Raw genomic sequence first — 10,516 nt, 5'->3', positions numbered from 1 at the left:
CGCCTAGAAAGAAGTGCCAAAAAGATGCAAGATTAATGGGTAATTAAAGGGGGTGTTAAATCTAATAATTCCTCTTTTACTCACCATTAATTTCACCGCATTCACTGCTGATCTCACACAATTTTTACACTTTTTTCTCAGAGGTGAATTTATGTAAGTTCACCACTAAGTAAAGCGGTGAATCTATGTAATTTCATCGCATTCACTGCTTATCTCACATAATTTGAAAACGTTTTTTGAAGGGGTGAATTTATGTAAATTCATCGCTAATTTCAGTGGTGAAATTATGTAATTTCACCGCTACCAGGCGATAAATTTCTTTTCACCGCATTCACCGCCTGATTTATGTAATTTCACCATATTCACCGCTTATCTTACAAAATTTCGCGCGTTCGCCGCTTATCTTACATAATTTTGCGTTGAATGGCGGTTACGCCTCGACCCGGGCTTGCATAATCTTCTTCGGCATCGATTGTTTCCCTCTTCGCTTATTTTGTTTAATGAAGACTGCTCTTTATATATTTGGTCAAAAGTGTTGCAGCTCTTTTCCCATGAACACGCTGGTCTCCGTGAGGCCTGGCAAAAATCCTACTCTGACAGGGTAAGTCTGGATAGTATCCACTTTGAAGCCCATGGATTTGTAGAAAGTGAGGGCCGGCTTGTCCTCCAGTTTAGTGCTGTCAATACATTCCACTTCAACTTATTACCCTTCTATCTCTATCTATCTAGCTATTTAAGACTACGGCTTATTAAAATACACAAAAGGCTCATGGGGTCAATTTGAGTTAAATTATAGGGATGATCAAGTTGGTTAAAAAAATTCTGTCTCTGCGTGGTTCGAGTAAATTTTTTTAATAATTCGGTTTCTTTAACTCTGGAAAAAATCTTGTTGGCTATGTTTTGCTCTGCCCTTACTGAAGCAGTCACATCGGTTTCAACCTTAAACGGCACGGAAACAGAGCAATCCAACTTAAAAATTCTTAAGAGAATTAAAAGCTAGGCTATATTATGCGCATTATGTGAGTGAACCAAACAGGATACGTTAACTGTAACAATTCTTCTTGTCCCATCAGCTATACAAGAGGTGCAGAGTTCTTAGTCATTCTAACTTCCATAGTTATGAATTAAATGCAATCCAAAGAATTTGGATTGTACTTTTTACGACTCAAAGAGGAGCAATGGTGATTTGTTTTTAATAATCAATGACCTCTGTTTTTAGACGATGCCTTTGAGAGCAAGTCAATCGCCGACGTGAAGAGAACTATTTTGTTCAATCTGGCTTTACGGTAGTTTTTTAAAATCTTCTTTTCAATTTTCTATAGCAATATGGGTAATTTTGTTCTTGAAGCTAATTGTTATACTGATTTGAGTTATCATTCGATTTGATTAGCATTTATTTGAGCTGTTACAAAGAATATGTAATAATTTTAATTATACTTCGGCCCATTTCATCGGTTTTCAAACTTTTGGCTTATGTTTGCTGACATTAAGTTTTTTTTGTAACTGTTTGTCTTATTTACTTGGAGCTAATCAACAGGTAAAGTCTCCAAGAAGTGACACTTCGAGTTTATAGAGGGCATTTTTCTATTTAAATAAATAAAACGCGTTTGTAAATTTCTCAACGTAATAATAATTAATAATAATTTGGTTCCTGCGTATTCGCAGCGGAACAGCATTATGCTACTGCGGCCTGTTCTCAACTGCCCTTTTTTATTATTCCCCTCATTTCAGACTGATCTTTTTATGAGCAGCATTGCTCTTTTTTTAGTGACTACGGCCACTTTTTCTGCGTCAGAAACTTTCACGTGGTACCAATTTTGCAGCCAAATTGGTCGGGCTATGGTCAACCTTCTCTTTAGTTTTTTTTTAATTGTTGATATGAGCGTCCTGGTTTCATATTTTCTTGAAACTGCAAAACAAAATTCTATTGTTTAGGGTGAAAAAGTTACTTTTTGAAGTCTTCTGAGCCTCATATAGTTTGGTTCTTCCTGTTTTATAGCAGATATTTTCTAATTTTTTTGTTTATTGGGTCTATGATTATTATCAAACCTCGGTTTATTGAAGTATTTGGATTGGATGTTTTCACTTAATCACAAAAATCATTATCATTAACAGATTTTTCAATTCTTTTCATTTTTGTCATTTTTGCGTACATTAATAATAAGTTGTCAATGAAATTTTTTACGGCTTCTGATTGTTGTGTTGGTTCGATTTTAGAAGCTAAAATTACGTTTTGAAGATACTTACGTTAAAAAAAATTCCTCAAATTTCTAATTGACTTCTGATAAATTAATGCAATTTTAAAATTTATTCGTCGTTTTTTTTTGCCACTGATTTTCAGTTAGATGCGCTGCCTTTTTTGTCGAAACTGATAATTAAGTTCTCATTGAGTTTTGCAAGGAATGATTTATCTGTGAATTCTTATGTGTAAGAAATTGAACAATTTAGCAGCAATATTTGCACCTTTTTTTAAATTTTGTTGAAAATCTTGGCCAATTTCTTTTTGTTTAGTTCAATTGGTGAGCTAAAAAATGGGGTCCTGCATCAATTCAAGTGTTTTAAATTTTGCATCACTTTCAAGCAATAGTTCTGAAGATCAGATTACATCAAATTTATTTCCTGATCAATTTTTTTGACTTATTTGATTTTTGTCTAAATCTGTTTGTTTCTTTTTAATCAAGCAAAATTTTTGTCTTGGATTTCAAGTCTTTTCTAACCTCGGTATTCGGTTTTTCGAAATTCTAATTTTTTGCATTCAACACACTGATACCAGAAAAATCTACACTTTAAATGCTGAAGGTTTGCCAAGGCCCGTAATGTTTTAGAGTTTTCCATTCAGTGGATCGCATTTCAGGATATCCTTAAGATTTTTTTTCTAAACCTGTAAATTTGATAATATCAAAAGATTAAAGACATTTGAAAAAAAAATGCAGACCATTCAAGCAGTCATTATTGATTAATTAAGCATGGAATTTTTGAGTTATAGAAATATTTTGGAACTGTGGAACTTGGAACTTTGGAGTTATGGAATATAGAACTTACATTGTAGTTGGCTGCGTACTGCATTTTAGGCATGAACTGACCTAAGGGAAGCAATTTTTTTGCAGGTAAAAATCGGCTAATCGAACGTTTTTAACTCAATCTGAGCCATCTATCATTTGATTTTCAGTTGAGCCTTTTCAATTTTGATTGTCAGTTTTTGGGTCGAGCAGAAGTGCAAGGTAACGTTTAAGCTAAATTCAAACGTGACAAAATGGGATTGCAGTTAATTCTACATTTAAAACTCAGATTCAGGTGTTAAAATTTAACGGACTTTTCATATGTTAATAATTTGTGCATCGACGTTCATGAATTGTAAGAGAACAGCTTTGCTAAGAATTATGTATTTAGTTTTGTTTTGCAGATCACTTTTTGTTTATGATAATAGAAACAAACATAAAAAGATTCAAATGAGTCAAATATAAAATATACAATCTGTTACAAATTTGAAAAGAACAAATAAAGTTTCTATATTTGTCCAAAAACAACACATGCCACACAAAATAATATAGAGAAGAGAAAGCATTTACCTTAGCTCAATCCGAGTAAGCTGTTTTTCTGCTGCGAAGCGTTCAACCTGTAAATATAACAAAAGCCCGTGGTAAAAAACGTTCAATTTCCTCGGATATAAGACAATGTAATAAAGTAAGCCTTTTCGAGATCTTTGCTTGCAAAAGTTAGACAAATTTTAATATTAAACTTTTTGGATACTAAGCGTTTTTGGATGCTAATAGTTCTTTTGAAGTCCTTTGGTGAAAGCAGAGTTGTAGTGATCCGACGATGGAAGCAGTTTTTTAGTTACATTAACATGACTTAACTGTTTAATTTCTTAGAAGAAATTAATAAACTGGTATAATCTTGTGAATTAGAAATGAGATTCCAATGAAAAAACTTGATGACATACTTCGTTTTCTAAAGTCCCCAGATTCGCTTTTGAATAAAGTTTATGAGTACTATTATGTATGATAATTTTACTCCATTGTGGGTGCTATAACGCTTAATTTGTTTCTTTTGCATTTCTTTTAAACAATGTCTTATTGTTTTTATTAAAACCATCATAGAGAAATACAGCCAGAAATTTTTTTTTCGAGAATTTGTTTATTTGAACAATGTAACAATGGCCGATTTTTGTTCTTTTTCCAGAGGAAAATGAGAATTTTTTTCGAAGAAGCATCAGAAATGTGAGCCAATACTTTTTAATGTTTCTAAAGTCTCTTTTTTGACTTCTTTTTTAATTAAAGGAAAGGAAAAACTTCATAAGTACTACTGTCTGCCCTATTATGCTATTTATTGAATTTGTGTCCCACATCACGAGGTAGATAAATTTTTACAAGATTTGTTTAATAAATTCGGGCTACATGTGCCAGTCTTGTGGTCCTTTTCTTCAGTGAAGCTGACAACAATTCTGTAGAGGCAAAATAAAAAGAATACCAAATAAAATATTCTTTTGAAACGTTAATATGTTAATTCAGAAACATTTTTCAAAAGAACCTTTAACACACCCAAACCCAAATGCACTAAATTTGTTATTTAATGTATAATGATAATGATTAATATTTTCCTCAGAAATTATAATTATTGCGTTCGCAATCCCCTCCAGCTGAAAACTTACATGTTAAATGCACCCCTCAAGTAGGTGCGCCGTATTTTACATATAGATTTATTAATTTAAAGCTCATGTTCTCTAGCGGCGGTAATAGCGGAAAAGATCTAAATAAATGTGTCCAATTTTAATTGATTATAATCAACAAATTGTCATCAATTGCAATGAGATCACCCATAGATTGTTTTAACTTTTACTTAATTTCTGGAACAAAATGCCAGTTTAGCCAGAAAAAAAAACAGTTTGGCGCTAAATCATCTAATTCTGGCTAACCTTTTCCAAATTTGCCCAGACAAGCCTCGTTAAGTTGAATGAGTTGTCAGAATCAATAATCATAGGTATGAAGCAGTAACATGAGCGAAGCTAAGTTGAATTACACCTACTTTTGTTACAATTGATAATAATTGAATTGTATTGCGTTGCTGTTTTTCAATGCTGCTTTTAAGGATTTTTGTTGTCCTGTAGAGGTCAAAAAAATTTATTGATTCCTGAAACTTATCCCGATTAATTTTAGATCCCGACCTTTGTTTAAAGTGGAGTGAAAACTTAGTGTTTGAAAAAATTTTGCTTTGATTTTTTTTGGATAGTATCTAATAGAAGAGCATACGAATAGGTGTCCTAATATTGCAGATTTAAAAAAAATGATATCCTCAACAACTCAAATACTCAAATATTTTCTTTCGTAAAATTATCGTAACTTTTTTTTGAGTTTGTTGGTGCTTAATTGTGTCTCAGTAATAACCCGTCTCAACGACTTTCCAACTTGTTAGAGAGATTTGTTGAGCCTCAACTTTGAAGATTTTTTAGCACAATTTTTTGAATTTTGTTGTTCTCCTGTAAACAGTCTACACTAATTAATATAGCGTTTTCAATCTTAATGTTAAAACCTATCTAATTTAATGTTTCCTTTTGAGAATTTCAAAATTTATACTCCCAAATTTTTTTTACACCCAAACCAGGGATGTGGTTTGTGATGTATCTGTATCGATTCAGCATTTTTTACAGGAGGATTCACTTTTTTATCGGAGAACCATTTTGACAACCTGAATTTTGTTTCAAGAGCTTCCTGTTGGGTGTTTAATTGATTGAAATGAGCACCGAATACGGGTCGGCGTGACACTATGTGCAAATGCTAGTAACCAAATTTTATCATTTTTGGTTTTCAGGAGAATCTGAAAATAAAATGTCATCCAATAATAAAAAAAAACTACGCGGCAGATAATCAGCAGGAGACGGGAAAAAATTGATTTAAGTTTAAAATTTAACCGGGTTCATACATTTTTTGCTATTTTTAGCTTTATTCAGGAGTAGGATTCACGTGTGCTATAATTATTTCAAATAAGGGAAAAACAAACACAAAATCGAACCTTAATTATGATTAGAAGAAAACATTTCTCATCGAAAAATAAGCAAAACGAGCAAATTGTCATTTGTTCAATACATGCATGCACAATGCTTTTTTCGCACTTTTTTCTTTTTCATTTTCCCCTGCTGTCTGCAGACTATTTAACTTTGCACGACACCCCTTGTGCGTTCATATTCTGTCATATTCTGAAATTGATTTTAGTCTGAGACTGCAGCTTGGGTGGTTCTTTTCTCTACAGAAAACTCTTTCCTTCACTGCTAACTGCAAAATGTTACGAGGTTTAGCGGATTTGACACCAATTTGCCCCATTATCTTTATTGTTCCGACCCCTCTTGAGGGGTGGAGGAACTATATACTCAAATGGGTTTTTTTTTGTTCAGTCAATTTTCGCCGATCGATATATTCATCGCAGAGAGTTGAGACTGGTATCATTAGAAAGCTCGTCCAGCGTAGAATTTGGAATTAAAAAGATTTTTTTTTAATTTTCGTTTTCTACAGGGAGTTATCGAGGTTTAAACTTCTGAGAAAAGTAGAGTGAATTCACGTTGTTTTATTCACATTTTCCGAAATTTTTGACTAACTTTTCGTCAATTTTGCTAAAATTTGTTGAAATTTTTAAGAATATTGTCGTTCATTTTATTTTAAGGACAAACCAGCCTTGTTGATTATTCTGATTTAATTTTTTTGGTCAAAAAATCTGGATAAATATTTCAAAATTCAGCCTTTTTCATCAAAAACAGCACGAAATAAGCTAGTTTAGCCCACTTTGATAAAATTTGCCGCACTATACCCCCAAACAACACTAATACAATCTTTGTAGACTCAGCAGGGGGCTATTCCTATTTTAACTTCCGCTGAGAGTTCTCTGTAATTAAAACTTTGCTGTTTTTTGCTAGCTTTACTCGTTTAATATCAAAAATGCAGAATTTTTTTTTGAGTTTTCAACTAACAGATTATCTATATCAACAATATTCAAAAAATCAATAGTTCCTAACGGACAAAAAGCATTAGCAGGGCTAGTTTTGGTCCAATCTTGGACTGTTACAATCCAAAGAGAATTAGGATTGAAATCAGTCGGTCTTTTTTTGAAAAAAGACTTTTTTTAGTAATAAAGAACAGAACATATAAAATAAAAGCTCAAGAGTGATAGCTCCAATTGGCTCCCTAAGCAGCTCCAAGCTAATTTTTTAAATTCTTTACTTGAAAGTTTATGATGGTTTCGACTTTTAAAAAAAAACTGATTTTCAAATAATTAATGGCTTAATGAACTTGTCCTCCATTTTTTATCTTAAATTGGTCAACTTGCAGCTTAGTGTCAACAAAGAAAGAATGCTTCTTCATTCTATTGATTTAAAATTTAGTCTCCATTGCGTTTTTAAGCTTGAAGTCACATTATCACTTTACTGACAGTTCCTATATCACAATACTAGCTTTCAAAATGAAAGACAGTTGAACATATTAAAATCCTTAAAGATATAGATTATCGTTTTAACGGCCTCGACAATTCTTTCTTCAAGAAATTAATTGAATTTTTTAATTTTGTCTTCAACCGTGATTTTTACTTTGTCATTTCAGGTGTATGAAATTTCCTGTATAGTGATAGGTTTCACTTACTTTTTATTGAGGAATAGAAGAGCAGTTATTCTGATAATAGTAGATAGCTGATGGCTTTCTTGACTTTGAAAACAATCATTTTCCAAAACTAAAAATAAAAAACTTTTTAATTTCGCGAGTTTGTTCCTTTTATTTTTCTTTTCGGTACCTAATCTCGTTAATTACAGGTCAGAAATGCCATTATGGGTGTCAAGGGAAAGCGTCAAAAGAGATTGATGTCCCAAAATCTATTTTTTTAAAGAATGCGTTATGACCTTACTGACTTCGACAACGGTTTTTCACAAAAAAGTAAGTTAAATTGATTTTTGTCATGTTTGACGTTCTTTTTATAGACGCAAGAATTATTCTGGATAATTGCAGGTCTCAAGTATTCTCTTTAGATGAATAAACGACCCTAGTTAACTATTTCATTTTGTAATTAAGGTTTTTCATGACTTTGGATATAATTTTGTTTCGAAAAAAAATCAAAATTATTTCATACTTTTGCCCTTTTCACATTTTGTCTACCTGTTACCTAGTCTCACTAATAAATGACCAAACACCACATTATCGGTGTTTGAAGAAGGCGCAAACGACTATATTTTGAGAGCCCTTATATGGCTTGACGGTTTTGACAGCATTTTCTGGCAAGTTACAATTGAATTTTTGTTTGTTGTTTTTTTGTTGTTCTTTTTAGCCGCTTAAGAAATTGAACAAGGGCAGGTCCTAATGAACTTCTATTGAAGCATTGGTAATCGTAAACTTTTGGCATATTTTACTTGATTTCTAATGGTTTTCTTTACCGTTTTTGTTCTTTTTTGTTTATTTGTTACCAAACCTTTCTATGGACTGGTTCATATCTTTTCTGGTGATTTATGAGTTATTTTGTTTAGTTTTAGGTTCATCTGACGGTATGTTGACTTGATTAAATTTTGTTTTTTGAAACGGACAAAAAGTTTTTGATGTAATTAATGTTTGTTGTTGTTGTTGTTTGATTTTGCTGTTCGTCTTGACTCGCTTTCTTAATATTGTCATATCACAGCAATTTAATGCTTCAATTCTTACTCCACTGAGTTATTTGTTTTCGAGGCTATCTTATCTTCATACACAATTTTTTTGAAAAATACTTGGGCTTTTTTGGGTTTTTTCGGATTCCCAAAAAACATTTTTTGGGTTTTCTATCTGTTCCTCATTTGGTAGACAATTATGCCAAAATTGTGGATGGGCGGGATCGGAACCTTATGTGCCATTGCACATTGCTGAGCCGCCTTGTTTTTTTTTACAATTAATGGTACCTCTTTGAACAGCTTTCTTCCAATTCCTCGACGTCTAGCTTTCGTCGCAACCCTCATTCGGCTAATTTCACACGATGTCTCAGAAAGCATAATAACTCCGACACAGCCCAACAGCTCCTTCTGCTCGTCCAAACAAACAAACAGCTCATTTTTCTGCCCAGAAAAGCGTATCTCCATTCCATTCTTCTCAAATAATTCAGGACTGTTTTTGATAAAGTTCCGAAGGCCCAAGAGTACACGGAATATGTAGATATATAGCTGTAGAGTTATGTAGCTCGTCAGAAAAGATAGAATAAAATTATGGTTAAGAACTATGTTTAAAAATATTGCAAGTATAGAGATGTAAAGGTAAAGAACAGGGTTTTTCTGACACGCAATGACGCAGTAGTAAGTTCCAGTGCTATAGTAGTTCATTCCAGTCCAGTATTTGACCTGTTAAAGCATATTAGCTTTTTATTTGGTTGATTCGCCATCGTTTAATTTAAAGAAGATTTTCGAGTAATCAAAATCAGTTGAAGAAAACCGGGGTCCATGTATCATGGCTAAAATCATTAGTTCAGGAATTACGGTAGAATTTATTTGACAAAATAGCCCCAACTTTTAGAGATTAATACATGTTTCAACAAATTTCGGCAATTTAACCTATGAATTTTGTAAGATGACTTGTGCGATGAATTTTTGTACAAATCGCACTTAACTTCGAATTTGTGGAAATTGCGTTTCCCAGTGCGAAAAAATAGCTTTCAGATATCAAGAAAAATTATAGTAAAATCTCGGTGATACTTACAACTATTCAACAGTAGCAGCTCGGACAAAAATAATAGCAGCTTGAAACTGAATTTTTGCATTATCTAATCAGTAAATGTTAAAAAGATTCAAATCCCACTAGCCAAACCTTACATGACCAATTGAAAAGGCAAATTTGGAAAATTTTTGCGTTTTGTGGAATCAAGTGACAACAACGTGTCCCCACTTTTCATGATTCTTACAACATTCTTCTCCATTCTTACACCAAGATGGAGTATTGTTAAGCAAAACGTGGAATAACATTACTTAAATCGTGGATAAAGCATAAATTTTGTCACGAGTATTCACGTAACCGAATTCCACCATTTTGAGCATGAACTGGCCCAAAATATTAATTCCCGAATTTATTCGAATAATTAATTGAGAACAAATTCGAAGACTCAAATTTTTTTTTGTGAACACTAGTATGGTCAACTGCAAACCACTTATAGTCTTGCTATTTTACTAAAAGTATCGAGGGACATTTCTAAAATTAATCAGCAATTAAGTGTTCTTTCATTTCAGTAATTAAATTGGAAATGAGTTACTTAGAGTGTGAAAACTGAGGACTTGTGGCGTTGAAATGTGTGACGAAAGATTGTCCAAACTTTTTACGCTAGTCCAAATTTTTCAATATGAGCATATATAACCCTTTTCGAAGCAAATTTGAACTAAATTGTCCTTATGTCACACGTTTCCACACACGCTTAAAACACTATCTTAAAACATGGGTTGCAACCTAGGCCGACAAAATCGAGTGTTGCAAATTTTTGTATCTTAGCTAAAAAAGCAATCGTTTTCTCGTTCTTCTCGTATTATATATTTAATATTTTC

General features: G+C 32.6%; 1 protein-coding gene across 1 annotated transcript; it reads right to left on the bottom strand.

Annotated features, from left to right (window-relative positions):
• Positions 1–371: 371 nt before the first annotated feature.
• On the bottom strand, positions 372–9,322 carry LOC142356812 (uncharacterized). Its single transcript, XM_075408598.1, has 3 exons — positions 8,897–9,322; positions 3,570–3,616; positions 372–677 (listed from the first exon to the last, which is right to left on the bottom strand). Exons 1-3 carry the CDS (start codon positions 9,308–9,310, stop codon positions 527–529), a joined length of 612 nt encoding a protein of 203 aa, XP_075264713.1. The 5' UTR covers positions 9,311–9,322; the 3' UTR covers positions 372–526.
• Positions 9,323–10,516: the final 1,194 nt, after the last annotated feature.

The sequence above is a fragment of the Convolutriloba macropyga genome, unplaced genomic scaffold, assembly GCF_964194025.1.
Source record: "Convolutriloba macropyga unplaced genomic scaffold, txConMacr16.3 SCAFFOLD_4334, whole genome shotgun sequence".
Classification (NCBI taxonomy): Eukaryota; Metazoa; Xenacoelomorpha; order Acoela; family Convolutidae; genus Convolutriloba; species Convolutriloba macropyga.
The sequence above is the reverse complement of the archived record's forward strand: the minus strand, read 5'-3'. Positions and strand labels throughout refer to the sequence as shown.

Bases quoted from the DNA above. Each gene is read 5' to 3' on its own strand.
- LOC142356812 (XM_075408598.1), bottom strand. From the start codon at position 9,310: ATGAACTACTATAGCACTGGAACTTACTACTGCGTCATTGCGTGTCAG. The intron at 3,617-8,896 runs GTACCATTAATT...TTATATTTACAG, and splicing joins GAAGAAAGCTGTTCAAAGAG to GTTGAACGCTTCGCAGCAGA. The intron at 678-3,569 runs GTAAATGCTTTC...ATGTATTGACAG, and splicing joins CTTACTCGGATTGAGCTAAG to CACTAAACTGGAGGACAAGC.